At 36.9% G+C, this 21566-nt stretch overlaps 1 protein-coding gene across 1 annotated transcript in view; it reads right to left on the bottom strand.

The window, feature by feature from the left end:
• Positions 1 to 355: 355 nt before the first annotated feature.
• myo15ab (myosin XVAb) overlaps positions 356 to 21566 on the bottom strand; it is a gene marked incomplete at its 5' end in the record, with an annotated part of 42587 nt that continues 21376 nt past the window's right edge. The window contains 36 exons of the mRNA XM_079615680.1: positions 356 to 1339; positions 1420 to 1560; positions 2412 to 2545; positions 2655 to 2788; positions 3134 to 3267; positions 4008 to 4168; positions 4691 to 4787; positions 4866 to 4943; positions 5851 to 5945; positions 6051 to 6181; positions 6280 to 6362; positions 6487 to 6560; positions 6675 to 6747; positions 7276 to 7348; positions 7462 to 7580; positions 8199 to 8404; positions 8602 to 8676; positions 9527 to 9638; positions 10405 to 10546; positions 10633 to 10751; positions 10844 to 10959; positions 11087 to 11162; positions 11453 to 11512; positions 11597 to 11712; positions 12858 to 12963; positions 13219 to 13312; positions 13409 to 13577; positions 13677 to 13761; positions 14735 to 15079; positions 16521 to 16585; positions 16672 to 16743; positions 17232 to 17331; positions 18162 to 18250; positions 19133 to 19248; positions 19342 to 19536; positions 20516 to 20588. Coding sequence (XP_079471806.1) covers positions 1238 to 1339; positions 1420 to 1560; positions 2412 to 2545; positions 2655 to 2788; positions 3134 to 3267; positions 4008 to 4168; positions 4691 to 4787; positions 4866 to 4943; positions 5851 to 5945; positions 6051 to 6181; positions 6280 to 6362; positions 6487 to 6560; positions 6675 to 6747; positions 7276 to 7348; positions 7462 to 7580; positions 8199 to 8404; positions 8602 to 8676; positions 9527 to 9638; positions 10405 to 10546; positions 10633 to 10751; positions 10844 to 10959; positions 11087 to 11162; positions 11453 to 11512; positions 11597 to 11712; positions 12858 to 12963; positions 13219 to 13312; positions 13409 to 13577; positions 13677 to 13761; positions 14735 to 15079; positions 16521 to 16585; positions 16672 to 16743; positions 17232 to 17331; positions 18162 to 18250; positions 19133 to 19248; positions 19342 to 19536; positions 20516 to 20588 — 4160 coding nt within the window. The 3' untranslated portion in view covers positions 356 to 1237. The remainder of the gene's footprint in view (positions 1340 to 1419; positions 1561 to 2411; positions 2546 to 2654; positions 2789 to 3133; positions 3268 to 4007; positions 4169 to 4690; positions 4788 to 4865; positions 4944 to 5850; positions 5946 to 6050; positions 6182 to 6279; positions 6363 to 6486; positions 6561 to 6674; positions 6748 to 7275; positions 7349 to 7461; positions 7581 to 8198; positions 8405 to 8601; positions 8677 to 9526; positions 9639 to 10404; positions 10547 to 10632; positions 10752 to 10843; positions 10960 to 11086; positions 11163 to 11452; positions 11513 to 11596; positions 11713 to 12857; positions 12964 to 13218; positions 13313 to 13408; positions 13578 to 13676; positions 13762 to 14734; positions 15080 to 16520; positions 16586 to 16671; positions 16744 to 17231; positions 17332 to 18161; positions 18251 to 19132; positions 19249 to 19341; positions 19537 to 20515; positions 20589 to 21566) is intronic.

The raw sequence follows: 21566 nt of genomic DNA, 5'->3' as shown, positions 1-21566 counted from the left end.
TATATAAGGCATTTTCGATTAAATGAAAGTATTGGCATATTTAAGAATTATTTTTATTATTATTTTAACAAAAATTTGTAGACATAAAAAGTACGGATGAGAGTAGGAATGGGATGACCCAGAAAAGACTCGAACCTGAGTCCTCAAGATCTCAACAGCTCTTACATGTCCTGAACACGTGCTGCCGACATCATTATTGTATTTTTATAATTTTATTCAATAACAACAACACAAATGTTCCATAAAACTAGAACAGCATTTAAATATTTTATTATTATTATAACAAAATGTATATTACATTTTCTATTAGCCTTACCCCTGATTATTTAAATTGAAATTAAAACTTTAGTCATGGTAAATGTCCGTATTTTTTTTATTTTGATCAACATTTTTTGTCATAAATAGGGTTACGTAACAAAATACTGATGTGCAAAAGTTGCAAGCCAGTTAAAAACCCATAATGTACAAGAGATGATTATGTTTCTACGACTCAAATCTGAGGGGGTTCCTTAGTAATCTAATTTTGCATAATGAAAATATAATACTTTTAAAACAGACCGCTTATGCAGCTACCAATTTGCTGTATTTTAATCTTATTAATTTATTAGATCATTATAGAAAACACAAATGTGAACATCATATTCCAGTTTCTCCAAAATACTGAGTTTTTTGTAATAGACAATTACAGTAGGACAATTTATAAACTTAGGCTTTAACCAATAAATGTATTAAGAAATCTATAAAAAAATACAAATTTAACAACCCACAGGTCCCATATGTTAACTAATAGCTAAATATACAAAGTTTGACTGAAAAATTGTCAAAACTACCATTTCATTGTCAGTCTGTGTGAGATAATAATGAGAGTGAAAAATATTACATTCATATTGTGTTCTCCTGAGTAACATCTCTCTTCATTCTTGTGTTAAAAGATTAATATAAAAACATTTATACCTTGATTACTTTCACATCTAAGGTATCAAGGAACAATTTTACATTACATGTTTTGATGCACAAAAGCAAGGCAAATAATAATAATCCATCTGTATAAATATTACGCATTCAGTACAAAAAATAATGCTTTTCATTCACTGCGTGTGTTCTATACATAACATGTGAACAAATACACATGATTAGTGCAAACATCGCATTAAGAGGTTTGGTGTGTTTAGTTATGATGAGATAAACAGTAAATAAAAAATTACACATACAACAGAATGAATGAAAATGTGTTTTGTTACAGCATGGTGATTTCACTGGGTGGCAGCGTCAGCCTCTTCTCTTGCACAGAGAGCATATTCTCAATGTGCATGGCGATAACCCGACACAGCTCCAGACCCTACAAACAACATGCATGGTCATAAACACACTCATTAATACATGTCACACATGGTTCTAATGGTGTTGGATGTGCGTTACCTGTTCCAGCTGTAACTGTGTGACTCTGTGGTTGGTTAAGTCTCCCATCAGGATGTCTACATAAGGATAACTGGATCCAGCGCTGGGCCGCTGTGTGTGAGCTGACTGAACCAGCCTCAGCTGGAACTTCACCTGCATCTCCTGCCAATAGAAATTTAAAGTGCCCTTATTATGCTATTTTACAGGTTTCTATATTTGTTTTGGAGATTTACAAGCATCCTTGGTCATAAAACACTTTAATTTTCTCATAATATACATTGCAGCATCACCTCATTTCTCAAAGTGTCTGAAAACGGTTTGTTTGTAGATTCAGTCTCTCTTAACCCCTCCTTTCCGAGAGCCTACTCTGCTCTGATTGGTCAGACAGCACAGTCTGCTGTGTTTGGTTTGCCGCTTACAGTGAGTGCTGGAAACGAAACTCCTATTACCGAATCTGAATGTCAGCTGCTGGAAGGCTTCCTCTGCGTTTGATACACAGTGATACGAACAGTAACGACGGCACAGTTTTTTCAGTGTTAATTCCAGTGTGAGTCCTCATCCTTTTAAAGTGCATGCAAAGTGGATTCGCACATTTCGCAGCGCTGAAAACAGCAACTTCTCAACGTGTCGACAACATGACCCAAACTCTTACAGTCTCAGCTACAACTACAGTGTTTAAGGGCAGGTCAAAGTAGACGCTGTTTGCGGCCAACCAATGAAGACCATAGGCGGGCATTTTGTTACATCGTGACGTATAGGTATGTAACAGGAAGTGAGAGTGGAATTGCTGATGACTCGTTTCGGTAGTTCAGAATCTGTTTTTCCTTTTAGGAGACAATAATTTTATTTGTCATGCACTTTGATCTTTCAAACTTTGCAGACCTTTTACATTCACAAACAGCTGTATTACACACTACATAAAAGGTTATATTGGAAAAAGCATATAGGGGCACTTTAATCTGTAAAACTGAAAAATTAGCTTTTGTAAGTCTGTGTGTGTTTGTAATACACACATGAGTGTCTTTGTGCAGGAAGTTCAGTCCGTTCTGATTGACAGCGAGGATGCATGGTGCAGAGATGGTGCTGTTGCTGCTGCTCTGGATGTAAAAGAAGGACGATCCAAACATGGGAAATGCACACACCAAACCTGAAGTACACACACAAACACAATTCAGCAAACTTCATAGTATTATTTGATAAAATAAAAAAAAGGTGAAAAGTTAATGAGGGTGTTTGGCCTGGTGAGAATAAAATACCTAGGAACTGGGATCTGGCCTGGTGAGGGTTCAGGCTTTGGACGGCATGTACATGTTGGGCAACCAGTTGCATCCACTGCTGAGGCCCCTGTCTGCCAAAGATCTCAACTGGGATGTACTCTGTCAACTCATGACTATAGAGAGAGAACATTTCAAGTCATTATGCTTAAATTGAATATATGTGGAAAGATTTTTACCTAGAAAAAACCCAAAGGAAGTGCCCTTTTTCATAGCAGGACACTTATACAGATACTTGTAAAAAATTATTTAAGAGAAATAGACAACTGTTTAAAAGTTTGTGGTCAATCTGATTGAGATTGATGTTGATTATTATATCATTTTCAAATTCTAAACATTTTTTTATTTTCAGATTCTGATTTCCAGACATTATTCATAGGGTGAAAATTAAGTAAAATGTTAGTATATAAAAAATAGATTGTTAATACAAATCAGGTTGCGTAAAGAAAGTTGAAACATACATAGTGGGTGTGTAGAGACTGTCTTTGGCTCTGTGTTGAAGAGCAGCAAGTTTGGCAAACTGGTTAAACTGCTGTTCACTGATCTTTCCCTGAGGTATGATATTCAGCAGACCCTTCACGTAGTCTGGCAGAACCTGTGCAAACACAAACACAAACACATATAATTATGATGGAATTATAGGTGCAGGTGCATTTTATTTAGAATATAATTGTGCACTTTTTGAAATTTTCAATAACATTATTCATAAAATGTGCTCCAGCAATTTATTATATTTACACTACGTGTAATGTCAATGTTTTGGGTTGGTAAGATGGTTTTTTTTTTTTACGTTTGAAAGTTTCTTATGCTCACCAAGGCAGCATTTATTTGATAAAAATACAGTAAAAATAGTGATATTATGAAATATGATTGCAACTTAAAATAACTGTTTTCTAATATGAATAATATGAATGTATTTTAAATTTATTCCTGTGATGGCAAAGCTGAATTTTCAGCATCATTACTCCAGTCTTTAGTGTCACATGATCCTTCAGAAATCATTCTAATATGCTGATTTGCTGCTCAAAAAACATTTCTGATTATTATCAATGAAAAAAAAAACAGTTGTGCTGCCTAATATATTTGTGGAAATATTTTGTTTCAGGATTTATTTGAAATAGAAATCTTTTCAGAATTAGAAATGTCTTTGATCAATTTAATGCATTCTTGCTGAATAAAAGTATATATTTTTATATATACTGGGTATATGTCATTCTGCATTTTCTGTCAGTATGAACATGGAAGAGACAGGATTGCTGGTTTGATGCTTTTGTGCATCACAGCTGGTTAGGACGCATGCAAGTAATGGCATATGATAAGACAGACATGTCGTGCCTGGTTATAGTGCATGGTGACACAGAGCTCGTTGTCAAACTTGAGCGGATGGGCCCAGATGACTCGTCTGAACCAGAAGCTGTAGTTGGTATCAATCTGCTCCGCTTCTGTTGCGATGTCTAATATGTACTCTCGCTTATTGAGGGGCCGCACATTCTGACCTGTGTGACATAAAAAGACATAAAATAAATATGAGTGAATAAATCTGGTAGTGAAAGCGGTAGGGTATGTTCAGAATGGCATACTACTAATGCTATTTTCAGAAGAATGCATAGTTGTATTGTGCACACTACAGAATATACAATTTCATGAATACTTGAATAATGTACTTTTCCTACATTCGTTAAAATAAACAAGCATAGCATGCTGTGTAGAATAGCATATCCCACAATGCAATGCTCTTGACTTGACCTTTCATTTCCAGTGACTCATTATTTGGTCCGATCAAATTTACCAGTCACTGAATTAAAAGTGCAAGATGAGGTCATAACATAATAACGAATCCTTGTTTTTTGCATTACATACCAATTTGTGTGTATAAATACAGAGCATGTGTTCTAACCACTAAACCACAGGTTGGCAAATGCAGTATACAGTATATAGTGAGAAATATTTAGTGCTCAGTTCGCTAATATTCCATTCTGAACATAGCCTTATAGAGGTGTAAGGACATCAATCTGTACCTCTGTTGGTGACTATGAAAATTGTGTACTCATCCATTGCCTCCAGCCTTTGTAACGCCATCTCATAGCACAACTCCTCTATGATATCCAGTGCCACCTGCACACACAACAGATCAACATAGTATAATCACATGCAATAAATGGTATGAACTGTCAAATGAGAAAAGAGACATACGGAGCAGGTTTTGATCTTCAAATGTCTCTCAATTCCGCCGGGAAATAGAAACAGTTGCCGCTTTGAGCTTCGACCAGCCTGAAAACACATTCATGAACATAATTACATTGTAATTCATATTACATACTCTACTGATCAACGAATGTTAAGAATTTTAAACGTTTTTTTTTCACAAGCAATCTCTTTTGCTCACCCAGACTGCATTCATTTGATCAAAAATACAGTAAAAACAGTAAAACGAAGAAATGGTATTACAATTTAAAATAAATGTTTTCTATTTGAATATATGTGACCCTGCATGGATCACAAAACCAGTCACAAGTAGCACGGGTATATTTTGTGGCAAAAGCCAACAATACATTGTACGATTCAAAATTATCGATTTTTCTTTAATGCCAAAAATCATTAGGCTATTAAGTAAAGATCATGTTCCATGAAGATATTTAGTCAATTTCCTAAACTAAACTTCCTCAACTTTAAAGGTGATTTTCTCAATGTTTAAATTTTTTTGCACCCTCAGATTGCAGATTTTCAAATAGTTGTATCCCGGCCAAATATTGTATCTTGGCCTATCCTTACAAACCATACATCAATGGAAAGCTTATGTTTCCAGCTTCCAGATTATATATGTAAATCTCAATTTCAAAATATTGACCCATGTGACTGGTTTTGTGGTCCAGGGTCACATATTTCAAAATGTAACTCATCCCTGAGATGCAAAGCTGTATTTTCAGCATCACTACTCGTCTTCAGTCTCACATGACCCTTCAGAAATCATTTTGATTTGCTGCTCAAGAAACATTTCTTATTAACGATGAAGAAAACAGTTGTGCTGCTTAATATTTTTTTGTGAAAATGTTTTTTGTCAGGATTCTTTGATATGAACGTAATTTTTTTGTATCAATGTAAGTCTTTACTACCACCTTTGATCAATTTAATGCATCCTTGAATAAAAGTATGAATTATGTGTAACACGGTTATTGACCATTATGGCTTTGAGCTCCATACTACTGGGGTAAACACTCCTGCCACCAAACTGAAAGGTCTTTCTCAGATTCTGCTCACACGCTTTAGCAATTCCTGGAGATCACACATTAAATAATGTTAGATCATCATGCGTCACAATTTTAATTTAGAGACTAACATAAGTTAAATGTGTACTGTATATGTGTGATGTCTAATTACCATGAAAAAGCACGTCAGGACTTCTGCAGACGTCTCTGAGGAACTTGAGTAAGAATGGTTTGAGCACTTCAGAGCAGCGGTAAAAAGCAGTCAGAATGTAGAGCAAGCGCCAGCCCTTCTGACAGCTGTCACTGCAACACAACACAACATTAACATACAGACCAACACACCCTCCGACAGCTGAACACAGATTCCTATCAAACAAGCAAATAAACAAAACACATCTCACGGTTTAGAGCTGGTATTGGCTGTAATCTGTCTGAGGACTTGACAGTAAGCCTCATCCTTCATCAGTCCATATTCACCCGTTAACTACAAAAACAATTATGCATTTTAGTCAAATTAAAGCTGAAACATATATCAAACACAACTGGGGGTCTATGAGCCCTATGTGTAAGAGTACAGCTGGTCCTATGGACGAGAGCTTGTGCCTTACCTTAAGGAAGGTGCAAACCACAAACTGCTCTGATTGGCCCCTGAGTGGATGATCTCCCATGAACTTCATTATGGCTACACACAAACCAAACCCAGGCAGAAATAAATATTGAGATATGAAGCATTCCAAAAAATAAAAAAATAAAAAATAAAACCGACTGAGTGGCTGTGATTTATGTTTCATCTCACCTAGGAAAATTTCAGAAGCAACTCGGTTCATGTTGGGGTCAGTGAAGTCTATGAGGGACTCTATGATAGGGTTCTGGAAAAAAACAAGAGATCATCAGTTTTATATGTGTGTGTTTGTTGTGTACATACTGTATATATACACACATGTATATGTATACTGTTCAAAAGCATTTTTAAATGTAAAAAAAAAAAAAAAGAAGTCTCTTACGCTCACTAAGCCATTTATTTGATAAAAATATAGTAAAACAGTAATATTGTGACATATTATTTAATTTAAAATAACTATTTTCTGTTTTAATAAACAATTTATTCCTGTAATAGAAACATTTCTTATAATTATTAATGTTGAAAACAGTTTTGCTGCTTAATATTTGTGTGGAAACCATAATACATTATTTTTCAAGATTCTTTAATCAAAAAATGTCACAAGCTTTTTTTCAGCATTTCTTTTAAACAGAAATATTTTGTAACATTATAAATGTAGATCTTAAATAAATGTAATGAATCCTTGCTAATATTGACCCCAAACTTTTGAATTGAAGTGTATATGCATTTGCACATATATTTATATGTTTATGTATGCATATAGTGGATGCAGTACCTTGCTGAATTTCACCATCTCTGCGGGGTCTTTGTTTCCTTTACCTTTTTTGGACTTATCCCTGAACGAATCACTAGTAACATAAAGAAAAGTACAACATCTGGACTCAGTCCTGTGTTTAACTGTGTTGGACTGACTTTGAATAAATAGCAGGATATTTTTTCATTATAGTAGAATCACTTTTACCTCTTGTTTCCATTTGACGTTCTGAAATATTTCTTAGCAAACTCCACCATGTTGTACTGGCTGTCCAAAATGATGTTGCCCTCAATTTCAGAGTCACCAAAATCCGCTAAACCATCAGACTAGCAATCACAAAACAGACATAAAAACAATATTAGTAATATACCCTCAAACACATTTTGTTCTTCAACTCCAGTATCTACTAACAGCCTTGTAGAAAATAGGAAGTTCACATTTTTTATTTTCAAAGATCAAGAAAAAATGTAATACTGCATAAAACGTTTTAATAGTGCTCTTTCATTGTCACATCATTTGCTAACATTATCTACCCAGAGCAGCGCAAATTAGCGTCTGGTTTAAGACGTGCTTTTTTTGGCGGTAAATAATGGCGCAAATACCAGTACATTGACGAGCGCAAACTTTAGTAAATCACCTGTGATTCATTTAAATACTCTCCTCCCATAAATTTTGCATCTGAAAGGGAAACTCCTACAAATGCATATGCAATAAGGTCAGCCGCACAAATAATCCTGTCCATGACTTTTCACTGCTATCCTTTTCCACTGCGTTTCTTTAGTAAATCCTGACAGTAGTTTTTTAATACCTAAAGAGGGTTTGTGCTGGAGCAAGCTGTTAGTGAATCTGGCCCATGTATATTGGCATTATATCAGCCATCAAACAGCTTGTCATATTGATATCGGCATCAGCATTTGTGTATGAATGATATTGTGTTTATAAACCTCCAGTGAGGGGTCTAGTTCATGTGCAGCCGCAGTGGAGGCCACGGCGAGAGCGATCGCTCCTGATGCTGCCACTCGACCCTGTCTATCTCTCGGCTCGTCTCTTCTCTCCGCCGGGAGACTCAGGAAATCAGGAGCAGCTACAGGAACCACACAATCCACGGGGAACGCTCCACCCCGACCCTGCACCGCCCCATACTTCCAGCCTGAAAAAACATACAGAAGCTTATGCTTATTATTTCTGCATTCCACTTTTTATAACCTCTTTTAAAAAAAGGAATTAATAGATATTTGTTTGCGTCATGTGACAAAATATATCTAATTTCAAGTTTAGTTGGACAATTTAAAGCATCCTATAAACAAAATAATATATATAAAAAAGGTAATATGTTAAATGTCGGACCAAAATCTGGTGTTCCTCTCTTTAGCTCCTCGAGGTAAATGACTTTTTTCTTCACCACACAGCCGTAACTCTGACCTGAAACACAAATGCACATGCACACCATGAAAAGGTCACAGTTCTTCCTCTAAAATGCATGCACAGCAGTTTAAGTATAGTCATGCACTGTATGGGACCCCCACACAACCCCCTCATGGATTTCCTGGAGTATCAAGGACAAGCCTGTCCCAAGGTTAACTGCTGATCCTCCTGTGATGGAATGCAAATATTTGGAGCTCCATTCTAAAATATTTTCCTGTAGAGTAATGTCCTAATCTTTACGGACTCAAAACTAAACAAATCACTGTATACAGAAAAAGTTGGTGTCTACCGTTCAAAGATGTGGGGTTGTACCTTGCTCCCAAAGGCTCTGTTTATTTGATTAAAAATACTGTAAAAACTGTAAAATTGTGAAATATTTTTTACTATTTTAAATATTTTCTATTTCTATAAAATCTATTTTAATATATTTCAAATTGTAATTTATTCCTGTGATGCAAAGCAGAATTTTCAGCATCATTACTCCAGTCTTTAGTGTCACATGATCCTTCAGAAATTATTCTAATATGCTGATTTGCTGCTCAAAATTTTATTTATTTATTATCACATGTAAAAACAGTTGTGCTGCTTAGAATTTTTGTGGAAACTGTGATATATTATAAATATATGTACTGTCACCTTTGATAAATTTAATGCATGAATAAAAAAATAAAAAAATAAAAAAAACAACAACAAAAAAAAACGTTTGAATGGTGGTGGGGTGGGATGAGATCAGCAATATATTGTATTCGAGTGCCAAATAATTTCACCCTGCTAAAAACTGCATGACATCACTGCTTGTGGGAAAGACCTATAGTTTTTATTGTGCGGATATGACTGCATTTCTCACCCTCCTCTAATCCATCCATGGCCTGCAGACGAATGATATCTCCTTTATGGAAGTTTAAAAGAGCTCTGTCCTCCGTGATGAAGTTTCTCTCCGCTACAACATACTCAGAGTCCTGCGGAGGAAGTATGAAAAAGTACAGCATTGCATGTTAACACAAAATTAGCAGTGTAACACCTTAAAGTCACCATGAAATCAAATTTCTTATTATTTATTTATTCTTATTATTTATAATAAATGATTTATCTTTTTTAAAATTCATGCGCCCTTGTAATCTTTAATCAAAATAACTCTCTCTTGCAGCGACATCTCTTCTCTTCACTGATGACGTGTTTAGTGGCGTGAGGGCGAGGCAACCTGTCACTCACATCAAGTAATAACAAACCATAACCATCCAATCAATTCCTGATAGACAAAATCAAGTCCTACCCCACATTTTTTCTTGTCCGGGAAGCCATTTCACTCACATTTCATCACAATCCGGAAGTAAAAAGTTGAGCCACAAACGCCGGCTAAGTGAATTGGTCGATAGGTTCAAGTCACAGTTCATCTCACTTAGCACGGCGTTCGTGGCTCAACTTTCTCAATGCTTCGGTTTGCATGTAGGGATCGTCATTATGCTACCGTATTAGTGTGAGGCTATTTTGAGCCTTGTTAGTGGTATTAACTAGCGATTTCTTTTTACTTACTCTATGCCCTATATACTAGCATTATAAGCGAATCAGTTTTTAGAGATAAAACTCTTTACATTCGATTATCATGAAACTATCCCAGAGAACGATCGACTCGGTAACCATGTGTTATTAACCCCTAGGTTCATTTTTCGCCGGGAATTGTCCTTTAAGAAATGATAAGAAGAGAAATCAAAGCCTCGTCCGTACCTTCTTAAGATGAGAGATGAAGAGATCGATCATCTGTTTGATCTGAGGAGCTTTGGCTGAAAACAGAATCAGTTTCTCATTCATCAGATTAAACTCCAGCATGTTCTGAGATGGGATGGTCACAAACAGGATGTCTGTGTAGCTGCGGGAGAGAGCGAGAGTTGTGCTACTCAAACTTTATGAGGTTTCTGGCTGACAGATGGTTAGATGGCTGGACGGATGACGCACCTGTACGGACGGAGCACTCTGAAGTAGTCTGGAGCTGCAGAGCTGCTTTTCACTGTCTTTAGAAGTTTGATCCCAGAGTGAGACACTGCCAACACCTGCACTCCAGTACCCACACTGCCCTACACACACACACACACACACACTGGTGAGTGGTGACATATCAGGCATAAACTGAATTCATACTAAAAGTCTGCCAGCAAAAGGAACTCACAGAGGCTGGGAAAAGGCGAGAAAAATAAATCTCCCATGATTCCCTGGCAGCAGCAATCACAGCTTTCTTCACACTCTCATCCGGAACATCTGTGTTCGGCTCGATGCCATATTGAGCTATGAAATAAACACACATATCATAGTAACAGATCAGTGTAGTCATCGAAAACATTCAACTAAACATGCCATGGGAAATGATTCAACATAGAAAATAAATTTAACTGTAAATTAACTCCTTCCTCACCAAACATGGATTTCATCTTCTGTCTCTCCTCTTTAGTAATACGCACACAGGCCTCTGTAAATGTGTCATTGACAATCTGAAAACATCATTTAAAGGTGAGAAATAAATTACCAAAATATGGAATGAAGAGAGAAAATGAAGAGAGAAAAGCAATCTATTTGCCAAATTTTTTAATATTTTTAATAAAAATGTTTGGGATCAGAACGTTTTTATTTTTCAGCATGCGCATTAAATTAATCAAAAGAGTCAGTAAAGACTTTTTAGATTGTTAGATTTTTTAAAATTTCTAATAAATGCTGTTCTTTCAAACTTTCTATTCATCAAAGCAACTGATGTCCTGAAGGCAATGAGAGGGGTTGGCCTCACCTGTTTGAAGATCAGGTTCAGCACTATCGGATGGTTCCAGCTGTCTTTGGGGTAGAAGACCTACAACAATTTGTACAGCAGCATTAGTGCTGACACTGTTCTGTGTTCAAGATGATCTAAACAATTTACAAAATACACACACACCTCCTTCCTGAGGCAGATTTTCCAGGGGACGTTTGTGTATGTGTAATGCTCCTCTGTGCCGCTCCTCTGCAGCTGTGTCTGGATGCTCTCAGATTCCACTGGAAGATCTCGGGACACTGGTGTGTGTGTGTGTGTGTGACAGATGGAGAAATAGAGATGGTTGAGGACATACAGTATGCATTATATACAGTATGTATAGACCCTTTTACTGTTTGTACACAATGATGACGTAGCAACGTATGCGCGCGCATATTGGCAACGGAAGTATGGCGAGAATCAGCAGAGTGTCAAGTGGGCGCTGCAGACGCGAGCATTTTTTATTATGTCCTCGCTCCAATCAACACGTTTAATCGCCAGCAGCCACAGGCGCTGCCGGTTCTTCTGAAACGGCCGTGATCCTGTCGGAATCCTATCAAACTTAAGCCCCTTGGTGGAATATTGATTAGTGCAACCGTAAACGCAACAACCAGACATTTTGATGCTGGGAAACCGTTTTGATAATCTTTTGGAGTTGCTAACACATTAGAGCCAGTGGGAAACAACACCACTTCCGTTGACAAAATGCGCGCGCAACTATTTGATCACGTGGGCTTGTAAAAGGGTCTATACTGCTGTCCAAAAATAATATTTTTCTAATGTTTTTGAAAGAAGTTTTGCTGATTTATTTGATCACAAATACAGTAAAAAAAGGTAAGACTGTGAAATATTAGTACAATTTAAAATAACTGTTTCTATATTCATATATTTTAAAATGTATGAATGTAAAAACTTATTTCTGTGATGGCTGAATGTTCAGCATAATTACTCCATGATCCTTCAGAAATCATTTTAATATGCTGATATATAGATCTATAAACATTTTTGCTGTTTAATATTTTTGCGAAAACTATGATACATTTTTTCACGATTTTTGTATGAATAGAAAGTAAAAAAAACAGCATTTATTTGAAATGGAAATCTTTTGTAACATTAAAAATGTCTGTCACTTTTGATCAATAGGTATAATGCATCCTTGCTGAATAAAAGTATTAATTACTTGAAAAAAGCCTTCTGAACAATAGTGTGCACCCTTACAAAAAGATGGTTATACTACAATACTTCATTATCGTACCATTGGTACTATATCATTACCATGTTCATTTGCTATAGTATCTAGAGAATACCATGGTAATACCATCAAGGTAGTGCTCAATAAGAGAAAAAACTGTGATAATACCATAATATCTGTTGTAAGCGATGTGTGTGTGTGTGTGTTGTTCACCTGGTGGTGGTAAAGTCAGTGGTGGTTCTGGTGCTATCTTCTTGCTGCTTTTAGTTGGTTTGAGGCCTCCATCTCTGGACACAGCGGCTGGAGTGGGAGGCTTTCTCTACACAAACAGTTACACACAGCACAAGATATAATTTGCGAAGACAAACATTTTGTGCACAATACGACCAAGAATGTGTATAAAGAAAGAAAAGCAAATTCAATCCGTTCACCATAAAGCGATCAAGTCTCTTTAGAAATAACACTTAACTAACAATTATTAGTTATTAGCTAGCAACCTTTAATAGCTCAGACACGCTTTAAATGGATAGTACAGAAGTGAGAGAGGAAGACACAAATAGGAAAACACACACACCTCTGGAGGAGGTGGATTGTCCATCTGTGTTTTTAGGATCTGCATTGCCTCATCATGTGGGTTCAACTTCTTGACAAAACCTTTCCCATCTCGTCTGTCAACAAACGCATGCCATTCTTTGAGTTAAGAAAAATAATAATAAAATAATCTGATTGCATGATACATAGGAGCAAATGCACAGGTAACTCACCGTCTCTGAGGCATAGGTTCTGGGTCCGGAGTTTGATATTGTTTGATGATGTCTTTAATGTTGTGGCTGGGAACAATGTGCTCAGAGTTAGAGACAGAATATTTCACCACCTCTGTGGCAGGAGCCGGAGCCGGAGCAGAACGCATGGGACCCGTGACCGCAACAGGAGCTGAGAGACAGAAAGAAAGAAAAAGTTGGAATATATAGAAGTTACAGAAAATGTATTTATTTCAATTGTTGGGCATTATTATATTAAATGCAATCACACCATGTTTTTTAGCAGGCCTGCTGTCAAGTTTAATTGGTGCAGCGGGGGCTTGTTTCTTCCCTAATGTCCCATTAGATGATGCAGCCTGAAAATCATTTAGCCAAAGATAACAAATCATCAACAGTTCTTATATTAAAATATACTCAGCAGTTAAACAGATACACAGATTAGATCAATATAAGTGACTAAAAGTTAATTACAATCAATCAAAGTGCAGTTAGAAGCAATTAAGTTGCAACGTACTATGAAAAGATACAGTATCAATGACAATAATCAATATAAGACGTGCACGTAAAAATAAAATATTGACAACCATATTATATTAACTTTAAAATGTATTTAATATAGTCTTTAACTAATATAAAATGAATTACACAAACTGATATCATGCTTGTATACAGTTCAAAAGTTTGGGGTTGGTAGGATTTTTAAAAATGTTTTTTAAAGAATTATCAGATGCTCACCAAAGCTGCATTTAATTGATAAAAAAATGCGGTAAAATGAGTTATATTGTGAAATATTATTACAATTTAAAATAACCGTTTTCTATTTTTATATATTTTAAAATGTAAATTATTCCTGTGATGCAAAGCTGAATTCTGCACATTGTGAATTGAACACATGATCCTTCAGAAAACATTCTAAAATTATGCTGATTGGCTGCTCAAGAAACATTTATTATTATTATTATAAATGTTGAAAACAGTACAGTTATGCTTCTTATTATTTTTGAGGAAACCGTGATGCAAGTTTTTCAGAATTCTTTCATGAATTGAAAGTTCCAAAGAACAGCATTTATTTGAAATCTTTTGTAATATCACAAATTTCTTTGCTGTCACTTTTGATTAATTTACTTCCATGAAGAAAAAAAAAATCTTACTGACCTTAAAGTTTTAAATGGTAGGGTATTTATATTTACATTACATGTATTGATTTAGCGGATGCTTTTATCCACAGCAAATGAGGAACTTCATGAGCAATTGAAAAGAGCCAACAATATTCCTAGGACACAATGTCAAGTTTACAGTATAAACTCGATTATATCAACACTTGGGCACCTGTGTAGTCTTGGTGTTCTGCGGCTGTGGCGTTGGGGGGCTGTTCTTCTTCATGGGCTCACTGTGTCCCTTTAAGGCGCTGGGGGTGGCGTAGATCGAGGTGGAGGCGACGGCCGGCTGGGGGGTCACTGGAGGGCTTGTGTACGCGGACAGGGGAAGTGGGGCGTAGGGGCTGAGGGGGATGTTTGCGTAGGGGCTGGGAGGGATGTCGGGGTACGGGCTGGGTGGCAGAGTGCTGTACGGGGTGGGAGGAGGACTGGTTGGGGGGCTGGTGAGGGGAGACATTGGTGGACTGGACACTGGACTGGTCACCATAGCCATCGCCTGCATGGTCATCTGCTGAGCCTGAAGATGTAGGGACAGTCAAGAGACACAAGGTGACTTAAAACACATGAAAACCAGTTCACACCAAGAACTATAACGATAACTATATTAGCGTCACACCAGTGGACGATATAATTCTGTTTATTATAAGCATGCGCAGCATTTTTGTCGTTTGCCGCTTTAAATGCTTGAGATCTTTAAAGTTGGATGGATTCTGATTGGCTGTCATTGTTTTCATTGTTCATCCGCTAGAAAAAATTTGTTTCTGTGTGCCGTTATCTTTTAGTTGTGATGTGGATGTGGATATTCTTTTATATTTAGAATGATTTTTAGAACTATATATTTTTTGCTATTGTTATAGTTATCTTACTGTGTGAATGGGCCTTTAGTCTTTTTTTAGTCTTTGGGTCAAAAGGACATTTTTAAATATGTTGTCATGTTGTATTATGTCATGTATTCATTGCAGTCTGATTGAAAAGGCATACAATTTTACATGTTAAAACTTTTTTATTATTATTATTATAATAAAAAAATTTTGTCTATATAGTTTTTTTATTCTTAATTTATTAGTTTTAATTTATTTAGTTTTGAGTTATTTTAGTATTTCAAGTTAAAGTAAAATGATGTTGACTTGGAAACTAGATAAAATAAAATTTAAGCTTTTTATATTTTATTTTATTTCAGTTAATGTTTATTTTTTGTATGGATTTAGTTTTAGTTAACAAAAAAAAAAAAAAAAGGGAGTATCTATTTACATCAAGTGCAAATATCCCCGATATATTTACACTAACTCCACCCAAAACACTGCTATTTTCACTGTGTAAATAGAATATATCGCTATTTGCACTTAGTTCCTTCACAAGAAAGGAGTAAAATCCAAGTCTTCGTTCAATCCTGGATACATATGGGCCTTTAATTAACTTATCAGATGTCTTAATGAATGTTTAATGCTGCAAAGAGATGTTGATCACATGACAACTGTTAACTAATCAGACGTCTTAATGAATGAAGCTGTTTGCACCTGTGGTGGAGGTTGTTGTGTTGCTCTCCCTGAGGAAGGCATGGGCCAAAACGTGTTGGAGAGGTTTTTTTTTTTTTTTGTATGTATGTATTATCATCTGATAATAATGGCTTTTTAATTCTAAAAAGTGCCATGGTGGTCATCCTAAAGTTTTCTTTGATGGACTACTAAAATACCTGGACAATAGAGCACCTTGACTGGATACTTCTCCTTTAGATGCGCTCTCTTCTTTTGGACTTTGTTTAAATAAAATAATTGTTTACACAAAAATTAAAAGTTTTGTCATAATTTACTCACCCTGATATTATTCTTTTAAAAAACTAAAAACAAAAAAAAACATCACTTTAAAGAAAAAGTCAAATGGTTTGAAACAACATAAGGATGAGTAAATGAGAATTTTCATTTTTGGTATAATTATTGTTTTAATAAAAACTGTAGTACCATGATGACGGCTTGCTGGTTGATGATGGTTTGTTGCTGTTGGGCCAGGACAGTTTGCTGTTGGTCTGAGGGGAAGAATTAAAAGACAATACTGAATACCTGTCCATCACTCCAAGCCCAATAAAGCTGATGGCATTTTCATTAGAAATACCTGGCACTGGGGGCACCGCTGGCATTCTGTGCATGACTGAAGTGCCTGGTATGGGTGGCAGAACTCTCACTGCTGCAAAATACACATAACAGAAAAATATCACACACACAGAGCCCATCACATCATTATATTATGTACAGTATGTGGGCATTCATAATTGAGTCCAGCTTAGAAGTGAGCTGGTGTCTGTGCTGAACTCTACAGCTGCTTGACCAGATCCCTTAGTCACGTCAAGTCAACTAGTGGGTTTGGGTTACTAGACTCGTAAACCATTAGGCCACGACTGCCCCCTATATGGTATATATTGCCCTACGCGAGAATACTGTGTGTATGCAGAAAATCAGGCAGTTGAGATTAAACCGATGAATATCTGTTGAAATGGTCTATATATCACTGTACTATACACAGTGTACTGTATGTATGCAGATAAAATTGGATACGTTTTAAGGCAGTCCAGCATCAAAACCAGCATCAAAACCAGCCTGAACCAGCAAAGAAATTCCTGCTTTTTTAAGACAGACTTCTCAGCAGAGAATGTGTGAAAGTGAATGTGTGTTTACCTCCAGGATGAAGAGTGACTCTAGCAGGGGACTGTGCTTCATCGCCACCTACACCTCCTCCACCCTTCATCCTACCAGACAAAACTGAAGCATCAAGGTCCTACATATAAAAGAATAATCCAGTTAGTTACTAAGAAAATATCCATAGCATTCCATATAATGTTTTACTTTCATAATATCTTTCTAAGTGAAACGAAGGTAAAACATTTTTTTTTTTTAATTAGTCCAGCTAATATGCATAAACACCATTCTGGAGTAAAAAGATCAGATGATGTTGTCTTCCAACAGCATAATTTCTTCAGCATTTTTCTTGCTGATGGTTTTTATGCTGTAAAGGTTAAAAATCCACACTGGGTGAATAGGACTCTTTGTGTTAGTATCATATATTCGGGTTGAAATAGTGAACAAAATGGTTTTACACTCCAATAAAAGCTCTATTTGCATTCCATGAAAGAAGATAAACAACCTATTTTTTCTTTCATAATGTATTTCTGAGTGAAACAAGATAATAATTAATCAAATATAGGGCTTCAGCCACACAGAGAGTCAGAACATGCTTTCACACATATTTTACAGCATTAATCTGTTTCTATAACAGATTTTAATTTAATTAGAGAAATCTCATTGATTTAAAGGTGTGCAGTTTACTGCGTGACTCTTAGTCTCCGTCTCTCTCTGCATGTGGGATGAGCCTCATTAAAAAATTACACACTCATTTGCTTTTACTTTTTTCCTAGTGCTCAGTGTAAAATGATCATAGGAAGCACAGCCAAACACACACACAAACACACACACACAAACCAACACATAAGTGAGACTGAGAATTACAGTAACCCTGTAAAGCAATCTTTCATTCTCTCGCTCTCTCTGACACACACATTAAGGGTTAATTGACATTTGTGTGTGTGAGTTAATCAGGTGTCACCGTACCCCAGTTCCATCAGACAGAACTGGGTCAAAGAGGCTGTCCAAATACCGGTCCATCCCGCGATGAGTGGCATCATAGGATGGTTCTGAGTCTGAGAAAGACAGAAAGAGACAGGAGAGAGAGTGAAAAAAGTGGAAGTGGTAAAAGTGGAATTTATGTTTAATAATACAAAAAAGTATCTTCATCTTGGTTTGCAGTAAGATTACTTAGGCAATTTTTTTTTTTTTCATTTTGTTAAGTATAAGAAGCAAATACATCCCAAGATACACTACCGTTTAAACGTTTGGGGTCAGTAGGATTGTTTTGTCACACTTTAGTTCAGGGTCCAATTCTCACCATTAACTAACTATTAACTATGACTTTTGAATTTGTGGAAACCAAGCTGTAAAGCAGAGAGTTTTGACATGTCTGATGCCAGACAGATTAATACATTGATTGTCATGTGACAGAGAAAATGGTAATCAAAACAATTTTCTCGTGTTCATTAACCCAAAATAAACTTCAAAATATTTTGAATGAGTTAAAAATATGCCAAGTGAAGTCAATAACACTGTTAGAACAACCCACTGCCTCAAAAACATTATTAATGATCAATGACCTGAACATTTCACCCGTGCAAGACCTCTTAAACCTGTATAATGTTTCTTATCCTCTGGACATGCACACAGAAAGGTTACATGAACACCATCGGGGTTAGTTTAGCTGTATGTAATCTAGCCATTCCGTGTGTATCTGATTCTACTTTACATGCAGGGTTGTAGATCTGCTACTACTGATTAAAGCAGGGGCTGCAGTTTAGTGTTTCTTGAGGTTATGCATGGATATTCATGACTCATGAGACAGACCACTAGGCCTATTGGTGGAATAACAATCACCGGGCAATCAGATTGAGAAGGGTCAATGACTTTATGTAATTTCACTTAGGAACAAGTGTATGTTGTGCTTCATTTAAAAGACTGAAAAAGGAGGCTACCCAGACTGTAGTGGCCTTCAGAAATCGGTAGGCTGTTGGTTGCAATGGCGCTCGTTCGGTTGGCAAACGAGAGCGGCCCCTCCTCATCCTCTTCAAATCCACTGCCAAAGAGACTTCTGCATACCAACGTATGTATTAAACATTGTCACAACAATGCACTACAACTGAAACATGGGAGAACAACCAAATATTTTGGGATGCATACATACATGCTCGCGTTAGGTCGTGCCCTGCTGGGGTCTTCAGTAGAGATGATGAAGTATGTTTTCTGTTTAGGGAAGTCTGGCAGCAGCTCCAGGTCACACACCAGATCGAGAACATAATCGTGACCCTCTAACTCCACCCACTGCGCCAGCTCCTTCATCAGAACGGACCAACCCCATCGACTCTCAGTGGACACGCCCCTGCAGGATGGCCAATACCATGTTACTGACACTACAGGCTGGAATACACTAGACAACACACTAGGCATCATATACTTGCAGACTTTTCAAGTAATTCTGAAGACAACAAACTCAAGCAGAAAAGTGTGCCTCGTTTCTAGAAGATGTGTAACGAACGAAAACTGTGTGTTCTGAAATCGGCTCAAAATATCAAACAATTCCCAAAAACATATTTGTAATCCCCAGACTGGATGAAATCGATTTTCAGCAACTAGCGTACTTTGTCATCTTTGTAAAATCCGTGTAAAGAAATCCAGCCTTAAAAGGTACACTGTGTAGGAATTTCTCCCATCTAGCGCCTCGCTTTTTCAAATGCGTGTTGCAACTACGGTAGCCGTTATGTACCAGGAAGCTGACAACATGTCTTCCTATAGCACTTCATCGAGTTTTCTTTCGGGTGATGAGGTTCGTTATTTTAAACAAACTGCAACTTGACACACAACGAACAAACGAATGTTACAGTATGAATCACAGATTGTAAAAAGCATCTCCTGTGTCTCGGCATAAGTATGATCCTGCATTATGGAGAACCGTGCGGTGTAGCCTTTCAAATTTGCCGGGACAGTGACAAGCGCCTCTCACTGATCTCCTTGTCCGTTTCAGCTGGTTTCAGTCACGTGACGCTGGCTCTGAACGAAATGCTCTGAATGAAATGCGTTGAGGTAGGCTAGTGCTTTTTGTCCCTCTCTGCTGCTATAGTTTTTTAAAATTGTGGAACGACATGGAAGCCTCCTTGGACTTACACGTCCAATGTAAATAAAGATAAGACATTCTTCGCTTACAAGGATAAGTCAGATTATTGGCAGAGGTCATTTTACACCAATGAGGACATATATATGAATAAAGACTTTGATTTTAGCTAATAAAATACTTAAAAACTATACAGTGTACCTTTAAGATGCTGCATTTTCAAGTAATATTCAGTGCGAAAAAAATTCACCTGTGTTGTAGAACGTCTCCTGCAAGGCCCTCTCCATTGGTCCAGGAATGGACAGGACACAGGAAAGAGACACCTACAAAGAGATAATCAAATAAAACTCAAATCAAAAGAGCCCCAAACCCAAGTCCCTCTGTTATTATGGTCTCTATACCATATGGTATATATATCTATACTCTATATGGTCTCTGGCTTCCTCCCAGTCTAAATCTATGCTTTTTGTGTTCCAAGTGAAAATCAGGTGAAAATCATAGGTCAGATTGCTTAGAAAAGTAACCGCATACTTCTCAACCTAAACAGAATGTTTCCATTTCCATTTCCAGTTTCCATTTTTATAAAATACAGCCCCAGACAGTGGGAACATAGTGTCGGCCCAGATCCGGCCCACATCTGGTACGTGTTGAATCGACATGTACCAGATATGGCCCGGATCTGGGCCGATACTATGTTGCTGTCTGGGGATAGTATACAATTTTAGATACACTCATGCCACTTTATTTCTTCAGATGGACACAAACAAATATTTTTCTCAAAATAATCCATATCTGTGAGACCATCTAACACGGAGTCCCACATATGACATGTGAAAGTCATAAATTGTAGCAACAAATTAAGAATTTATTCCCATGACTTATTTTTTTTTTATATATATATATATGATGAGAGAATTTTTTTGGTGAACAATTTTTTTGGCCAGCCAAAACACCTGGCTTATAACCACCTTCCTAATATGCTGTTGTTCCTCCATGTGCTGCCAAAACAGCGCCTACCCCGCCAAGACATGCACTCTACAAGACCTCTGAAAGTGTCCAGTGGTATCTGGCACCAAAGCAGACCCTTCAAAGTCCTGTAGGTTGCAAGGTGGAGCTGCCGTGGATCGAACTTGTTGGTCCAGCACATCCCACAGATGCTCAATCAGATTGAGATCTGAGGAATCTGGAGGCCAGTGTAACACCTTGATTTTTTGGTAAATTCTCACAGTTTCAGACATACTCTGTCCCAGTTGCTTTGCCATAACAATTTGGCCCTTGTCAAAAAGTATTTTGCCTATTTC

The sequence above is a fragment of the Phoxinus phoxinus genome (genome assembly GCF_949152265.1).
Source record: "Phoxinus phoxinus genome assembly, chromosome: 6".
NCBI lineage: Eukaryota > Metazoa > Chordata > Actinopteri > Cypriniformes > Leuciscidae > Phoxinus > Phoxinus phoxinus.
The sequence above is the reverse complement of the archived record's forward strand: the minus strand, read 5'-3'. Positions and strand labels throughout refer to the sequence as shown.